Source organism: Danio rerio, chromosome 17 (assembly GCF_052040795.2).
Source record: "Danio rerio strain M-AB ecotype USA chromosome 17, GRCz13ab, whole genome shotgun sequence".
NCBI classification, from domain to species: domain Eukaryota; kingdom Metazoa; phylum Chordata; class Actinopteri; order Cypriniformes; family Danionidae; genus Danio; species Danio rerio.
This window is the reverse complement of record NC_141037.1, coordinates 33,280,852-33,300,000: the sequence shown is the minus strand read 5'-3', so window position 1 is coordinate 33,300,000 and position 19,149 is coordinate 33,280,852. Positions and strand designations below refer to the sequence as shown.

Here is a 19,149-nt window from a genome sequence, read left to right as displayed (position 1 = left end):
TCGCCTTAAGAGACAATGAATGTGATTAGGATTATTATTACTATTATCTATACTTGTTAAATTGTTCATGATTTAAAACAAGTGTTACAATTAAAGGTGCACTAAGCTAACTTTGTCAAATGATGTTCATATTTGAAAAAAACAAAACCCCAAAAAGAACTGGCCCCTTTTTAATGTCTCAGACACACCCCTTACTGATGATTGGCTGCATGTGTGTCTTTGCAGAAAATCATTTTTCAAATATTGCTTACTGCACCTTTAAAACACAAACACAAGTAAAATTAAGAAGTAATATAAAATATAAAGTAAATAACTAAAGGTAGAGATAATAAAATTGCACACTTACCAGTTCCACGAGAAACATCCCATTTCCAGTTCCAATATCAAGAATTGCAGCGTTTTCAGATATATTTTGTGCTTCCATCCATCTGATCACTCTGTGCATGCTTTCCTCACCAAACCTAACGGTGGAGGATTTATATTGCTTTAACACAAATGATACACCAGAGAATACAGTTGATTTACATGTCGTATACTGTCAGAAAAGACTAGTCCTGGAATACTTCATTTTAAACATCACTATGAAGTCTAGGACTGCACGATATTGGAAAAATTTTACAATGCAATATATTTCTCTCTGCGATATATATTGTGGTATAATTTCACCAGATGACTTGAATAGCTCTATATGCAAAGTCATTACTTCGGATGATTTTGTAGGGGAGAAAAATAAAAAATATATATTTTTATGTAATTTATTATATACGTTCATAAAATACAGTCATAAATAAGCACAATTAAGCAAATATTAAAGTTAATTAAAATAGTGCCTAATGTTCTTTTGGAGAGAGTCTAACAGTATTCAGGTACAGAATTTGAATAATCAAACGTAAAATAGTGTATAGTCTTCACCAAATACAAAATTTCATAAAATTGTTCTTAATGAATCTTCTTTATGCACTACTAAAATGATTTAAACGCTCTTCAAATGCTCACACATTTAAAGGCTCTAAAAACTTTCATTCTATCCTGGTTCAATTCTGCAGTGTCTCCACAAATCTAGTGTGTTTTGACCTGTGGTTTCTAGTCATCTATAATCCTAACTCAACATTGCATGTCTTGTGATGTAACTATTGCGGATGCACACATTGCGATATCGATACTCAAACGATATATTGTGTAGCCTTAAGTCATTCAAATATTACAGTACAGCATTTGACACGAAACAGTAAAATTACCATATTTCTCCAACATCTCCAATATCCTTGTAAGTCTGCAGCTCTCTCTTGTAAGCACCATCCCAGCTTCAAGACAAATATTAATGGACAAAAAAATCAATGCCAAACAAGCTATACAAGTTCTGGTATTAAAAAAAGGTGATGGCATACAAAGTAATTACTCAAAGAAATTGTTTTTATTAAACCATGCAATCAGACCCATTTGAGAGAAAGAGAAAGAGGAGGAGGGGTAATTTTGCAAACACTTTAGGATTATTAGTTTATTTGTTTATGCGTTTAATTATTCATTCAGGTTTTTCCACACTTGCCATTAAAGAATAGTTTGCATATGAAAGAAAGAAAAAACATGTATTGTGTTTGAAAATTTTGTTATAAATTCTATGCATTTTTATTACATTTAATAAACTCTAGAGGTTATTGTTAACATTGTTCAACAATGATGACATTTATCGTTATTTTTAATGTTTGTCTATTGAATTCAAAAACTGTACATCTTCTGAATGCATTTTGCAGGTTAACATTCACATTTCACGTTAACTACTCAGCCGGGGGAAACATATTTGTTAATGCGTTTATTTAATTATTCATTAAAGATTTTCTCATTTGCCTTTTTTATAGAATATTTTGTATATGAAAGGAATTTATATTTATTTATTACATATTAGGTAATATGTAACGTTTTAATGTATATCTCTGTTTATTTTTAGATGTTATGAAGGAAAAAGCATGTACTCCTGGATTAACGTTATAAATTTGAAGTATTTTAATTTAATTGAATTTAGTAACTTTTAAATTACACCTTCCTATACGTTCCACACAAATAAGACATTTATCGTTATTTACAATGTTTATCCACTGTATTCGAAAACTGTATACATCTCCTGAAGGCATCAAGTGGGTTAACGTACACATTTCACGTTAACTATTTAGGGGAACATTTCACGTGCAACAGTTGCTGGGCAGAATATACAACATCCGTGTGCAGAATGATAAAAACACCCATTTAATCTCCTGTGAGAGCGACTAATAGCAGGGTTAGCAGCTCAAGTAAAAAATCTCTTACTATTCCTTTGTTCCGAGTTTTGAAGGCGCAAAATCTTCTGATTTTGTACAATTAACTGGACAGTCTCCTGTCCCATGTGTACTCACTGACGAGTCCATCCTGACGTCCTGTCTTGTCAACATCCGGTGACGTATAATTAAACCCGGTAATCGACATGACACTTCAAAATAAAGGTTGAAACATGCTAAAAAAAAGAAAGAAAATGTTTTACATCATTTTTTTAATTTAAATATTATATTTTATTGGTGTTTTTATTAGTTTTTAAATTTTAAGGTATTTTATGTTAAATAAGTAAGTGTAAATGTTGATACATTTATTTTATTTATTACATTTGATGCATTTTATTTTACTTGGATAAGTTTCAATATTTAAACATTTAAATTAAATAAATGAATTAATATTTCACATTTTGGGATAAAAATGGACAAGAAACTAAACGCATTTTATTGGCCACGTTTAATGAAATAGAGATGAGTTGTAAGTAAAATTAGACATATAGAAATGTTTATTTTATTTATTACATTCAATTTATCTTCAAACAGTAATTTAAATGTTATATTTAACGTTTTATTTACGCGTTTTTAGGACTATAAGATAAAACACTTAAAATAACAAATAAATTGACTTTATACATTTATGCATTATTATCACTCATCTATATTTATACAATGACACAGATCAGTGCTTATTTCTGCACTTAGCTAATAACGTTTTCATAATTCGGCTATTTTAACATAAAAATAGGCTGTTCACTTTTTTAAATCACGATCTTTTACTTTTTGGTTTTGTTTATTCATGGACAGTCTCTGCGCAAGGGATTGTGGGATCGGCGCGTATGTTTCCATCATGGCGGCGTCAATTTCGGGATATACTTTTAGTTCTGTGTGTTATCACAGCGCCAACAGCAATTCTGACCATGTAAGTACCCTGCCACGTGCATTTTGAGGTAAATGTTTAAGGGCTCGACCGCACAGCGAAACAACAAAATGTTAATTCCATCAAATCAGAATTAATTCATTTCCCGGTGTCATCTTCCTGGTGTGGCTACCGAGTGGCTCCGTCTCAAAACCTATTGAGCCGCCTATCTAGTTAGCGTCTGTTGTCAACAAATCTGCGCTAGAACCTCAAAATGTCTGATGTTTTTAGTAGTTTTGTATAATTTCATATCAAGCAAATGTCTATATATCGAAAGTCAAGTAAAGTTGCCCCAAAACGCGTAGTTGATACCAAACAAACTGCACACTAGGTAGAAAGCTCAATAGGTTTTGAGTCGCAGCCAGGGTGACAGCTAGCAAACCTTCAAGCCGACAGATTTTACGAGCTTTTCTGAAAGTGGCATTGCCCTTTATTTACTGTTTATTCGTTCGCTGTCTAAAATGTACTCCGTCCAGTATCATCCATTGCATTAAACTCGTTGGCTGTCGTGTTTCAAAGACTCAGTACGTCAATACAGTCACATTAGCTGTCTGTTGGCTAACTTGTTTGTCAGCAACAACTGTCAAATGCAAACTTGGAATGTCTGGCATGCATACCGAATGACGTGTTTACAAAATGTTAATATGATAATGCTTATCATTTTGCTGTTTGTGTCATGCCCTCTAATCTAGTGTTGAGGCTTTAGGGAAGCAGGTGAGCTGCCATTGAACATGCAGGCTTCACATAGTTGCTTTGGGCTGGTTAAGTTGAGTGTTATGATTAACCTGTTTTCAACTTGTCAGAGATGTGACGTTTTTTGCTGTTTTTTCCTCATTAAGAATCTAAATGACAACCACTTGTTTTGATTTGAGAATGTTTATTGATTATACTGTCAACAAGTATAATGTTTTTACAGTTGGGGTTGATCTGAAACCAACTTCATATATTGGCTAAAAATAGTCATCCATTTCAGTGAGACCTAGCAAAAAGGATTGAAGTAAAGTTGGTTTTCTATTTGCACATTCGTTTAGAAACAACTTGTGACATGCTTCCTATATTGTTTACAGTTACTTCGAACATTCAGCCTGAAATTACATGTAAATATGACTTTAAAGCAGCATTAGCACTATTTAATTAACTGAACAACGTTGTACTTTGATAGTCGTTTGCTGCTAATATGATTTCCCTATTTAGAATTAGCAAAGAATACTTTTCAGAAATTATATTATTGCTGAGGAAGTCTGAATGTGTGAATATAAATCCAACTTCACCTCAATGCCAAAAGGTGCATATTAGAGCTTTGTTCCTGAAAATGACAATATTTAACAGTAAATCACATAAATATTATTAATATAAATAATAATTAATATAAATTATAATGTATAAATAATTTCAGGGTATTTTTTTGTTATAAACTTGTATCATTTTTAATTAGTATTTTTGTCTAAATTGTAGGCACACTCAACTAATATGGTACAAAGTACTTGGCTTGTTTGTTTGTTTATTTGTTTGCTAGGGTGTTTGTTTGTTTAGTTATACCTTTTTTGTCATTTACCTGTTATTGTATAAAAAAAAATTCTGATTATTATTGTTATTGGCTTCAAAGTGGTGCAGTGGGTAGCATGATCGCCTCACAGCAAGGTCACTGGTTTGAGCCCTGGCTGGTTGAGTTGGTATTTCTGTGTGGAGTTTGTATGTTCTCCTCGTGTACACGTGGGTTCTCTCTGTGTGCTTCAGTTTCCCCCACAGTCCAAAGACATATGCTATAGGGGAATCGAATAAGCTAAATTGGTTGTAGTGTATGTGTGTGAATGAGTGTGTATGGGTGTTTCTCAGTGTTGGGTGGCAGCTGGAAGGGCATCCGCTGTGTAAAACATATACTGGATAAGTTGGCGGTTCATTCCACTGTGGTAACCCTGAGTAATAAAGGGACTAAGCCAAAAAGAAAATAAATAAATGAATGAAAAAATTAATTTTTAATTTTACCTGTATAATTTATTAAATATAAAATATTTACTTATTTACTCCCAGTGCCATTTTTATCAAAGTTGGTATTTAGATGCACCATGTTGGTGTTTCGTAACATCTCATTTTTACAAGGTGGCTTGTTAGCCCAACGCTTAACCCCAAACCTGAAGGACCAGGACAAACACACATACACTACGGGCAATTTAGCTTACCCAATTCACCTGTACCGCATGTCTTTGGACTGTGGGGGAAACTGGAGCCCTCGGAGGAAACCCATGCCAACACTGGGAGAACATGCAAACTCCACATAGAAATGCCAGCTGACCTAGCTGGGGCTCAAACCAGCAACCTTGCTGTAAGGCGACAGTGCTACCCACTGAGCCACCGTGTCACCATTTTAAATATAGTTAATTTAATAATTAATTTGTTTAATATTTTGGCAATAATTTTAAATTAATCTGCATTGCTGCTTAATAAATAAATCTACTTTAGCATTTGTCATTTTATCTTTCATCTTCATTGCTAGCAAATGGCTAATTCATGCAAAGATTTTAAGATTATTAAGAACTGCAGTTTCACCAATTTTATTACATTCTCTTAGGTCCATATTATGCTTATGTCATCAAGATTTTCACATGGAAACTTGGCATTTTAATAAGCATTCTGCATTTAAGGATCTATTAAATGGACCAATTGGAGTATGGGTGGATGCTGCTGTGATGTACTTTGGAAAAAGTGCATGCAGTTTTGGTTGAAAAAGAAATAAATAGTCAATACAAATAAAATAATGTTGGAGATAAATAAAACAGATAAATAAATGTACAGTAACACACAAGTTTTGTTATTCAGTGTATTTAGCACTGACTTCAAGTCTCTCTGAAAAGCCTGCGCCAAACCTTTCCTTGTTTAACAATGAACTGTAAAAATAAAGTAAACTAATGAACAGTGTCTTACTGACATGATCTTTTGTGGGCTGCAATGAAAATGAAATTTACTCTATAGTATGTGAAAACCAAATATGTGGCAAAAGACGTGTGGCCGAGTCTGGATTTAAAAAGTGTGTATAAAATACCATGACAACATGGCCACAGAAGTACACCCAGATTATACATTCATGTTTCACAAATTCATTGTGATTTTGGATTTTTCATTTCACGGTTAATTAAAAGTGTATTTAGCATTAAAAATAAACCAAATTTTGAAACGGGCTGTATTTTGTACTGTTTGTGGAAAGTGCTTTTTTTAGCCAAAGTCCATCTTAACATCTTTCTCATTGAGATGCCATTTAATGGTATAGCAAAAATGTTTATTGTTGTTTTTCAGGAGGGCTTCCTGCTGGGAGAAGTGAGGCAGGAGGAGACTTTAAACATCAGTGACTCGCACATCGGTAGCTCAGAATTCCTCAGTGTAATAGGTAAGGCCATGTTTGCTTTTTTTTTTTTTTTTTTTTTTTTACTGTCGAAAGCTGCAGTCAAAATGTAACTTTTCTAACCCGTTGAAGTACTCACTATTTATTTACCCTCAAGTGGTTCCAAACCTTTATGAGTTTCCTTTTTTTCAACTCATAAGAAGATATTTTTAAAAATATTAGAAATGTAAACACTAGGGCTGCACAATATATCGTTTCAGCACTGATATCGCAATGTTATAATTCGCAATAGTCACATCGCTAGATATGCAATCTTTAGTTTGTATTATAGTTTATCATTTGCACGTATTTTTGATGCATGTGATCGTGTAATGATTTAAAAGCTTTTAGGTCTAAGAAATTACCACTTTTAATCTTAACTTTGATTAATTTTATTGAATTATTTTTATCATTCGGTTACTGTACTTGAATACTGTTAGACTCAGGAAAGGATAAAACACTTCATTTCAATTGTATCTTTATCTAGATTGTATTTATAGAGGGTTAATGGAGTTGCACTCCAACTGTAGAATCATCCCAATCGATTTAATATTATAAACTCTTTCTAAATAAATATATTAAGTCATCTTAATATCGCAATATACATCGAAAAATAAAAAATAAAATTTTTCCAATATCCTGCAGCCCTAGTAAATAATATACTGACTTCCATAGAAAACCAATACTATTGCATACTGCTATATACTGTAATCTAGCCTTAATGCTCAGGTACAAATATATATCCCTATTATATAAGTGTAAACGGTATCGAAATAGTCATTGCAAATGGTAATATTACTTATTTTTACCTGTAATGTGAAAACAATATATCACTTTCCTTAAAACATTGTCTTCTTATCATATTGGTTTTGATTGTAAATATCCTGCATATGTGTTTAACCTAAAGACAACACACATGCACATAAGGTAATCGTTTTGTTTTGTTTTTAACTAATTTTTCTAGTTTACACAAAGACAATGACCGAACTAATAAGAGAAAAAATCTAATTTTGAAACGCCAACAGCTGAAATGCTTTTCTGTGCTAAACTGAAAATGTTGATTAAATGTAACGCTTAGTTTAGTCTATTTAATCATGCTTCATCAAAATGTGAATCCTTGGTGAATTCCAGGCTCAGCTCACAGACATAACATGTTTTACATTTGAGGATGTGGTGAATTTACTGCATGTGCAACCAGAGCAACTTTATCAGTTCAAAATACAGCTGATGTAATCTATTCAGTCTCAACTAACTAAAGTACTGTAGCAGAATGTATAACATAATAAATCACCCAAAAATGTTTGGCTGGAGACTGGCGTGTAAGCTTGTTTCAGACAGTATTTCTGATAGTGGGCCAGAGAGACATTGTCCCATACATTGGTGTACTGTAGACCAAAGTTTTTGCTCATAACTGCTGGATATCTCCTCTCTGAAATCGAGAGATCATGTTTCTGAGTTTGGCTCAGCTCCCAGGACCCCTTCATCTCTGATCACTTTACAAAGAATTTCACAAAGGCCTCCAACATTAAAAGGACCCAGGTAGTCTCTTACATTTGCAGTAAGATGATTCATTATGAAGGTCATGTTGTCCTCTAGACAAACTTTAGATCATGGTGGCTGAGATTCCATGTCACATGATACAGTTTTTAGAGAGTACAGCAAATCTGACAGCATATTTTTTCTTTGTCCATTCCAAGGTTAACGGTGTCTCTATGCACATGATTATTTAAAGGGATAGTTCACCCAAAAATCTCTTGCACTCAAGTTGTTCGAAATGTTCATGAATGTCTTTCTGCTGTTGAACACAAAAGATATTCTGAAGAATGTTTAACAAAAAAACTTAGGAAGTCAATGGCTGTTTTTTCCAACTTTCACCCTTTGTGTTTAACATAAGAAACTGAAACAAGCAGGCCGGTTACAATAATCAATATATTGACTTATTACACAACACATAGACATGGCCTCAATCATTTTTGTTGAAGCAATATACAGTTAAAGTCAAAATTATTAGTCCCTCTGTTTATTTTTTCCCCAATTTCTGTTTAACGGAGAGAAGACTTTTTTTCAACACATTTATAAAAATAATAGTTTTAATAACTAATCTCTAAAAACTGATTTATTTTGTCTTTGCCATGATGACAGTAAATAATATTTGACTAGATATTTTTCAAGACCCTTTTATACAGCTTAAACTGACATTTAAAGGCTTAACTAGGTTAATTAGGTTAACTAGGCAGGTTAGAGTAATTAGACAAATTATTGTATAATGATGGTTTCTTCTGTAGACTATCAAAAAATATATAGCTTAAATGGGCTAATAATTTTTACCTTAAAATGTTTTTGAAAAAAATAAAAACTGCTTTTATTCTAGCCAAAATAAAACAAATAAAACTTTCTCCAGAAGAAAAAATATCAGACATACTGTGAAAACGTCCTTACTCTGTTGCTCATTTGAGAAATATTTAACAAAAGAAAAAAATCAAAGGGGGTCTAATAATTCTGACTTTAACTGTATATAGCCCATCCATAAAAATCAATTCTAGAAACATTTTAGCTGATGTTACAATGTCTCTATCTCTGTTGGAGGTGTCAGTGTCAGTATGGTTAAAAAAAAACTATAGTATTTATTATAAATGACTTTAGTATATTTCAGGGATGTCCTGGAGGGCCAGTGTCCTTCTGAATTTAGCTCCAACTTGCTTCAATACAACCTCCCAGAAGGTTTCTAGTATATCTAGTGAGAGCTTGATTAGCTGGTTCAGTTTTGTTTGATTAGGGCTGGAGCTAAACTCTCCAGGACACCGGCCCTCCAGGATTGACTTTGGACAACCCTGGTATATTTTCATGTGGGTGTCTGACAACTAAAACAAATCTGGTTGCAGATATCAAAGCCTCTGTTACTTTTTACCTTGCATATTTTTGTTAAAAAATTGTATTATTTATTTAGGATAAGCGTTTTCACATTCTGATTCCAATGCCTCACTATTGAATTGTTAAAATATAACTAAATTAGTTATATCATACTTAAGAATCAAATATTATGTGTTCTTTGGAAAGAGTTTACTTGAATTGTGATGCTATTATATTTTCATTCTAGAATTATATAATTAGTGGCATAAAATGGTCTTAAAATAACAATAATATTATTTATCGCAATATATTTTGGTGCAATATATCATACAACAAATAGATATTGTGACAGGCCTATGAACAAGTGAATTAGTAAATGGTAAGAATTTTCTTCTTTATGTGAACTATCACTTTAAATTTAGACTGTCACAACATCGGATATTGAATGTAATTAATTTCTCATTTTCATTTGTTTTTCAGAGGTCCATAATCATGAACCTTGTGCACAACTGTTTAGGTAAGAACTACCTTTAATCTGTATTTTTTATATATATATATATATATATATATATATATATATATATATATATATATATATATATATATATATAAAAGTTTAAAATATTTAAAAGTAGTTCACCAAGACTGCATTAATTTGGTTTCAGAGCAAGGTAATATTATAAAATAGTAATATAATTAACATTTTTAAGTTGAAATTATTTTCAGCAGTCTTCATTGTCATATGATACTTTAGAAATCATTAAAATTTACTGATTTAGTGTTCAGCTTTCTTATTGTCAGTCAAATAACTTGAAAAAAGGAATAATTTGAACATTTTAATTGCGACTTTTGACTCTGCGGAACAAAAGTATTAATTTGTTTAAAAAAAAACATTTGGACCTCAAACTTTTGAATTCTCCAGCAACATTTTTATTTTGAAATAAACAATTATCTAGACGTTTAAATTGAAGAAATTTTCTATTTATATGTTGCAGCTTTTACGACTATGCAGGTAACATCAATGAAGAAAATCTCGATAGAATCCTCAAGGACAGAAGAAAAGTAAGCAGTCACCATAAAATATGGATAAAAGTGTGAGAGGAAGGGGAAAAGAAATGCATTATTATATACCTTGACAGGTTCTTTTTCCTGTGATGTGCCTCTGTGTGCGTTTAATTCAGCTGACCCGCTTCACGATGTCTCTTTGTTTGGCAGAATGTTATCGGCTGGTACCGGTTTAGAAGGAACACCCAACAGCAGATGTCCTTCAGGGAGCAGGTGATCCATAAGCAGCTGACCAATATCCTCGGCATCCCAGATCTAGTCTTCCTCCTCTTCAGCTTCATCTCCACAGCCAATAGTTCCACACATGCTTTGGAGTATGTGCTCTTTAGGCCCAACAGAAAGTACGTACATGCTGTTTAATTATAAAAATCTAATGATGTAGGGTAAATGTTCACAAAGTATAATAAAAATCATGACTTTGGGTACCACTTTATATTAAGTAGCCTTAATTACTATGTACTTGCATTCAAATGATTAATTTGCTACAGTGCACTTATGTACATACATGTTTTTGCATTGAACTTATATTTTAAAACATATCTGCACATCTGTAATTACATTTATAATTACACTGAATCATCCCTTACACCTTAACCCATCCTAAAATCAAGGGTAACCTTTTAACCTTACCTGTGGCAGTTTTGTGCAGTACAATATGAACGCAATCCATGTGTGTTGTTTGTGCTGTGCCACTTCTATTGTCCCTTACGAGTATTTCTAGTGTAACGTTGATCTGTATTTCAGCAGATATAATCAACGGATATCTCTAAGCATCCCAAACCTGGGCAACACCAGTCAGCAGGAATATAAAGTGTCATCTGTGCCGAACACCTCCAAGAACTACGCCAGTGTTATTAAAGAGCATGGGTGAGAACATAGATCTGCAATTTTCTGTATAATTAAATGTAGTTAGTAAGTTATTGCATTATTTAGTTTTATAGACTGTCCTGACCAACCCTTTTCAAGTTTGAGTGTTGGTCAGATTTTTAAATATATTTTAAAGATATTTTAACCCACAAAGGCTGTACTTCTGTGAACAATAAGCTTTATTTTCTTTATGCCAGTCTTAAATGTAGCTTGATCCTCCAAAAATCATGTAATGCACTGATTTAGAAATGTTTTTAATATTATTGGCTTTGTTGATTACATGTATGCTGATTTCTATGAAAATCATTACTTTTTATCAGGACTCAAACATTATTTAAAAATATAAATGCCTTTACTGTCAATTTTGATTATTGTGAAGCATCTTTGCGGAATAAAGGTATTGTAAAGTACAGTATTTTTACAGTATTTTGTAGGGATGTAACGGTATCAGAATTTCCCGGTAATTCCTCGGTATGAATGGCACGGTACGGTATTTATTGAATAATTTACAGGAAAAACAAAACTAATTAAAAGACTCAAAAAAGTGCCAAAAGTGTTTATTTACCTTAGCACTGAACATATCAATGACATGCATATTAGCCATCTATCTGTAAGTTTCGAAACAGGAACTTCAATTTTTCAATTTTAATAACAAAAAACTATTAAACTATATAAAAAAATAAAGTTTCAATTTAGTATTGTTGAAAACTCAACATTTAATCACTCACTCACTCACTTAGATAGAGATGGGTTTTTTAAGGAAAATTATCATATAAATATAATCTTGTAAAAGCTGGGATCTCTGGGCATGTCCCCTACAACAGAAATAAAAACCCCTCTCATTTGGGACTGAGGTTTCTGGGACAGAGAGATAGGATATAGCCATGGTTGACAGTAGTGGGTATTGTTGTGCATTGTCTTTCCACCGCTTGAGAGGACAAACCATGAGTGAGGTAGAGGTCTCTTTGCGGTACAAGTCAATGTCTGCATTAATCTAACAAGTGTGCTGTGTTCTGCAGTCCCCATGACTGTTTTTAGTCGTATTCCCCGACTTATATTTCACCACAGTCTGGCAGTGCCTGCATATTGTTTTTTTCTTTGTCTGTCACCTTTTCTCCTTTTTTTGTATCTTTTTAGAAAGAAACCGAAATGCTTCCACACATCCAATTTAAAACCCGCTTTAGGTTCGATCATTTCCAGCTCTTTTTCTTCCCCGCTACTAGCAACACACTCCATTTCCTCATTACTGGATCTGTAGTGACAACAGACCGCAAAGGATCATGGCCACGCCTAGGCTGATGGATATTGTAGTTCCCGCTACCTCCCGTTCGCTTCATTCGCCTAAGCAAACTTTTCTCAGAAATATAGTTTTATTGAGACAATGGCCTACGGTAATATTGAAAAAAATTACTATTGCGGTATGACGGTATTTACAATATTGTTACATCCCTAGTATTTTGTTATCTGAATGCTCTAGTAATTGAGAAAGTCACAAATTGGTGGGACAAAATATTTAAATATTTTCTTCTAGGCAATATTTATCTCTTTAACCTATTTATTAGATTTTTTTCAGATATTTGAAAACTAAAAATGTGCAATATACAATAACAATTTTGGTTTATTTTAGAACCAACACACTGGAAACCAATCCTACTATTCAGTTGTATTAGAATTAATCTCAAAATTGCTAAATATTCTCAAATCAGTCAGGCTAGCCAGTATATCAGTCTGTTACTAGGAAAGAAATATGTTAACTTATGTCTGTAAAGCTATGTTTGCACGGTTCACATTACTGTACTTCAAACTCAAGTTAAAGTTTTGAAGCAGTAAATACTTAAATACATTATTGCTAATTACATAATGTTTCTTTTATTTATAGAACTGAGTTCTTTGATAAGGATGGAGTGATGAAGGACATCCGGGCTATATTTCAGGTGTATAGTGCCCTTCAAGAAAGAGTGCAGGTGAGTTTATACTCTACTTTCAGGTTGTTCTTCACAGATCCTTGGTAAAATAGAAAGTAACTGTTTTAAATAAATGAGGCCAGAAATGACAGCGTGCTCTCTTTGAATTTCTGTCATTCTGCAGGCAGTGTGTGGTGAAGTTGATCAAAGTGAAAGAGTGAGGGAGAAAATCCAAGAAGAAGTGAACAAACTCAAAGAGGAAATTGCTCTTAGGAAACGTAACAGCGCTGAAGAAGAAAGAAGTACGTGCTCACGACTAATTACTAATACTGTTCAAGTTTGTACACACACAGTTCAGTAGTTAATTTACAAACTCAAAAAAAAAGTGTGTACGGAAATAAACTGAACAAACAATTCTTTATAAACATTAGAGTGTACCGGATATGCTGAGCCAGTCTGAATAAACTATTTTAAGTTTTGTGAAAAAAGGGGCTAATTCATAAAAATGCATATGATTTCATTCATTTTGCTTCAGCTTAGTCCCTTATGTCACCACAGTGGAATGAATCGAAAAATGCTTTACGCCGCGGATGCACTCCAGCTGCAACCCAGTTTTATGAAACACCCATACACTCTCGTTCACACACACACACACACACACACACACATACACACACACACACACACACACACACTACAGCCAACTTGAGTTTATTCAATTCACCTACACCACATGCTTGTGTGAACTGTGGGGGAAACCAGAGCACCTGGAGGAAACCCATGCAAACACAGGGAGAATATGCAAACTCCACACAGAAATGCCAACTGGCCCAGCCAGGACTCGAAGCAGTGACCTTCTTGCTGTGAGGCAACAGTGCCTATATACTCAACATTTACTTGCCCTCAAGCAGTTCAAAAGCCCTACCAGTTTCTTGCTTTCAGTTGACCACAAATGAAGATATTTTGAAGAATGTTGGAAACTGGCTGCTACTGACAACAATTGTAGAAAAATACTACAGAAATCAATGTTCACTGGTTTCCAACATTCTTCAAAATATCTTCATTTGTGGTTAACTGAAAACAACAAACTCCTAAAGCTTTTAAAATCTTTTGCATTAAACAGAGGAAAAAAACTCAATACAGGTTTGAAACGTGGAGGGTGAGTAAATTGTGCAGTGTTGGGCAAAAACGTGTTACTAGTAATGTGTTACTGTAACAGCATTACTTTTGGCAGTAACTGATACTGTAACACATTCATTAATTTTTCAGCTTAGTCCCTTTATTAATCTGGGGTCACCACAGTGGAATGAACCGCCAACGCATCCAGCTTATGTTTTAAGCAGCAGATGTCCTTTTAGCCACAACCCATCACTGGGAGACATTCACACACACACTCATACACCGTGGTCAATTTTAGCTACTGTAACACATTACTTTTTAAATATATTAACTCTGTTACTGTAACAATATGATGCGTTTGTCCGTTACTTGGTAAATTCATTAATTTTGGCTGCAGTCTAGTTTAGTAGACACGGTCACATTTCTATTATGTTTCAGAGCACATGTTATTTAAAATGTATAGTGTTGTATTGCTCAGAAAAATGCTGTGATTTATTTATTTCTTTATTTATTTTATAGCTGTTATACAACAGCAGATTTTGCACTTTGAATATGCACAGTTTACTTTTCTTAAGTTGTTGACATACCACATTTAATTTGCGGTTAGTTTGAAAATTACTCATAGATTTCATTTTTGAGCACCTGTTGTTTTGTTTAAAATGCATAAAATTTATGGTTGTCTGCAATTGCAGTTTTTTGGTGCAGAGTTTTACCAAACTGATTCTGAATGCTAATTCAGATTACTTTCATGTATTTATTTCATAAAGGTTTTGTGTTTGTTGTATATTGCCACTATTTTTATACTCAAGTTGTGAAAGAACATGTTAAAGGGTTAAATACAAACTTTAATGAGGCTTTATGAACTTTTATGAACTTTAGTTTTTGCTTTTTTATTTCTGAATATATTATATATTATTTTTGTGCTGCTGGTCAGGCTTAAATTGGTGTTTAAAAATGACTTTTTAGTCTTGTGTTTTAGTTGTAAGAATGAAAATTAATTAACTGTAAAGCTGATCAACAGTGTATTCTTCGTGCAGCACTGAAGTGATGTTACAAGGGCATTAATGGGAGCATTCAAAATGTTCTTTGGAAAAGAAACTCAAAACTTACTTTTTAACAGTAATTCCATTTTAGTGTAAGTAATCGATAAGGTAATTGTATTACTTTTGTGAATTTTTGTGAACTATCCCTTTACCACAGTGGTCTTAAACTCAATTCCTGGAGGGCCACAGCTATGCAGAGTTTAGCTCCAACCACTTCCAACTCACACTTGTATAATAGTCTCTAGTAGTCTTGAACACCTTGAGACTTTAACATCAACATCATTACAACCTAATCATGGCAGCCATATCAGTCCTTTTTTTTTCTATATTATATATTTCTCACAGGGATCCAAGAGGCAGCTGCTGAGACGCATCCCGATAGCTCTACCCTTCCCGAATCCTCACACTCGTCTCTGACTGGAGTCGTGCTCTCAGGTCCCTCAGCGGAGCCCAGTTTAGAGAGACCTGTGAACTCGTCATCTCCACCAATCTACAGCACCGCACTGCCTCCAGATTCACCAAGCGCTATCCTGCTGCCACGGCCACAAGCCGTAGGGTCACCCGGCCACCCTTCCCCTAGTCTGGGTTTGGGCAATGGAGACGGCTCAAGCTCAGATTCCCTAAACCGCCAGGCCACCGGCCAGGAAGACCACGAGGAAGACGACGATGACGACGAAGATGAGGACAGTAGCGAGTATGAAAATTTAGTTAGCGAGCAATTGCAACCGACTTCTTTACCAGATGCTGTTGCATTAGGAAGACCGGCTACCCTGTGGCCTGACGGAGATGCCCACAGCCCACCGGGCTCCTAGTGATCGAACAAACCAATGAGGATACTGACGAACAGACAGAACTAGGTGTGATGATCATAAGGCTGAACACAAACAAGCACTTGCCTTTTGTGAGTTATGACAATGTTGTCCTGTTGTACACATTTTACAGCTCTGTGCAGGCGATGTCATCGCGTTGGGACGGACTCTGAATTGGCGATGCAGTGATATCCCCAATCATGTAGACCGATGGACCCCGCTTTCTCCTTTTCATGCTCTCCTCCCTGGCTTCGTTGGGGTGGAGAGGTGCATCCTGCTTTTTTCGGCATCTGCTACTCACTGGAGTCATTCGGTTCTCGCACCATTTACCTCTTGCACTGTTTTGCCTTCTTTTGATCTGCATTTGAATAGAAAAGCAAAGGGAATGATGTCTTTTTATTTTGCGGCCTTCAAACACATCTCTGTGTGAGCTTACTCCATTGTCTGGCTTCATATATCTGAATGGACAAGAACCTTTTTTGCGATTATAATAAGTGCTTGGGACTGCACATGGCTGACACTTGAACAGTTCTTGTTCTAGAAAATGTATTTTATTTTTGGTTTTATCAGTTTGATTTGAGTAATATAATGGCCTATTCATAAAACAATTGGGTCATTTATTTGGTCAATGATTATATAAGTTACTTTAATAAGGGGTGCTTGTATTTTTTTATGACGTACTGTAGATCACTACTTTCAATGGCTTAAATCAACCACATTTGTTTTATTTTGCTCTTTTTGATTGAACCGATGATTCTAATATTTTCTGCTGCACTTCAGACTTCACCATTGAGCTTTAACTGAATTTACAGATTTTGTGGTTTGGATCATAAACTGTAAATGTCAAGGGTCACGATGCAGCATCATTGATCTCAGGATTCTTTTACAGTACCGGGACTGTTGCTTTCTTTTATCATCTTGTCCACTTGCCTCTCAGTTCATTAGTTGAGGAGACGTGACAGGAGTCTCTTTACTCAAAGCAATGCAGCGGTGGATCAGTTTAGCGCACCATGATAATGTGAAATAAAGATTTCAGCCATTTGCAGCAGATCTCCGAAGGTAGAAGAACAGTTTTGTCGTGTGTCAGTGGATATTTTGCTACATCTAATTTAAAGGCATGACAGCGCTCTGGGAAAACCTGAATGACAAAATAGATTTTTCCCTCTAAAGATTGTGTGTGAATCTCAGAAAAACATGTCTGGGTCATTTTCACAATAACTATTGCATTTAAAAATTTGTTAAATATAATAACAATATTAATATATACACTACCGGTCAAAAGTTGGGGTCCATTTTTTTTTTTTAAAGAAAATTACTCTGTTCATTGAGGCGGCATTTATTAAATTTATTGAATTATTATTTTTTTACTTGTTAAATATTTATACATTTTTTTAATAACTGCTTTCTTGTTGTATGTAGTTTCAGATGAACTTATTACTCCAGTCATTCTTGCTTTTATTACTATTACCATTATTAATAATAATAACAACGACAATAATTATTTTAGAGTGATTTCTGAAGGATCATGTGACTCTGAAGATGAAAATTCATTAAAAAAATCCATTATTCATATTGATTAAATTCAAATATAAACTACTTTTGAACAGCTATTTTATAGTGCTACAACGATTCACAATTTTACAATTTCTACTGTATTTTAGAATTAATAAATGCAGCCTTGGTGAGCAGGACCAACGTACTTTAAAACATTTAAAAATCATACTGATCCCAAACTTTTAAGCGTATATATATATATATATATATATATATATATATATATATATATATATATATATATATATATATATATATATATACATATATATATATATATGAAAAGCCTTCACTATAAATCAACTGCATCAGTTTAGTTAACATAAAAAACCTTCTGACTGTTTATAAATATTAAGAAACCACTTGGAAATTCTCAGTTTCTCTTTATTTTCCATATATATAAAAAAAAAAAAAATGATAAAATGTTTAAGACATTGTTCATTTTTTATACCAATGATTTAACACAACAGTTAGAACAGTTAGCAAAGCAATATTAAGTGGAATGACCCAGATTTTCACTCACAACAAAAGAAAACGTTATATTATTGAGACCATTTGTCATTTTTTTTTGGGAGGATGTTTCAAATTACACCCTTGTTATTTGAAATTTGGAATAATTGTTGTTAGACAAATTGACTTACGCAAACACAAAGCTAGTAAATCCAGAGTAAAATTCTAGTTTTTTTTTTTTATTATAGTGGTTCAAGTACAGTGCTCAGCATAATTGAGTACACCCCATTTTAAAAATGAATATTTTTATTCATCTGTCAGTAAATATAGGCAATGTATTTTGGTGCATTTAAACAACACAGATTTATTCAACATATATTATTAAAATATTATTTTAGTTGCCAAACATATTTAGAAATTTAAAGATAAAACAATTAAATTCAAGTATAATATTGCAAAAAAGATTACAACCTACAAATTTTCCATCTTTTTTTTTTTTTGCTTTTGATTTTTCCAGTTTTTTTATTTGTATTTAATACTTTTCTATAACATACATTTGGATGCACTAGTTTTGGCACCGTTATCGTAAGTTATTTTGTTAGATAAGCTCTAGATTGGCTTCAGTACAGACTATAATGTATATGCACACATATATTATTGTATTGAGCTTCCTATTTAAAATAAGAATTTAAAAGACAGATTTGTGATGGGTGTAACTTATAAATGCTAAGCACTGAATGTATGCGAGTACATATGTGTAATGAAATATAACCACCACGTGTTCTTATGTGATTCATGCATATTTTTGTGCATAGAGAACAATTTGAGTAGGATGGTTCAAATATTGGCCTCTCACCCAAAGAACCCCAGGTTTTACCTCAGGATCTGATGCATTT

The 19,149-nt window shown here is 33.5% G+C and overlaps 4 protein-coding genes across 5 annotated transcripts in view; 1 reads left to right on the top strand and 3 right to left on the bottom strand.

The window, feature by feature from the left end:
* The window catches only part of eef1akmt2 (EEF1A lysine methyltransferase 2), a 3,121-nt gene extending 708 nt beyond the window's left edge, over positions 1-2,413 (bottom strand). Inside the window, 4 exon segments of the mRNA NM_001013327.1 lie at positions 1-4; positions 347-461; positions 1,239-1,304; positions 2,302-2,413. The exon segment at positions 1-4 is cut by the window's left edge and continues 104 nt beyond it. Coding sequence (NP_001013345.1) covers positions 1-4; positions 347-461; positions 1,239-1,304; positions 2,302-2,399 — 283 coding nt within the window. The 5' untranslated portion in view covers positions 2,400-2,413.
* insyn2ab (inhibitory synaptic factor 2Ab) overlaps positions 1-10,830 on the bottom strand; it is a 207,493-nt gene extending 196,663 nt beyond the window's left edge. Inside the window, exon 1 of the mRNA XM_087290738.1 lies at positions 10,574-10,830. The gene's annotated coding sequence lies outside the window, so the exon portion shown is untranslated. The remainder of the gene's footprint in view (positions 1-10,573) is intronic.
* LOC147839992 (uncharacterized) overlaps positions 1-19,149 on the bottom strand; it is a 782,854-nt gene that overhangs the window by 241,536 nt on the left and 522,169 nt on the right. The gene's annotated exons all lie outside the window — the stretch shown is intronic.
* abraxas2 (abraxas 2, BRISC complex subunit) lies at positions 3,122-17,299 on the top strand. Of its 2 annotated transcripts, none has more exons than XM_087288860.1 (9): positions 3,122-3,219; positions 6,508-6,598; positions 9,923-9,959; positions 10,438-10,504; positions 10,658-10,848; positions 11,252-11,374; positions 13,254-13,338; positions 13,463-13,580; positions 15,786-17,299. In XM_087288860.1, exons 1-9 carry the CDS (start codon positions 3,148-3,150, stop codon positions 16,250-16,252), a joined length of 1,251 nt encoding a protein of 416 aa, XP_087144986.1. In that variant the 5' UTR covers positions 3,122-3,147; the 3' UTR covers positions 16,253-17,299.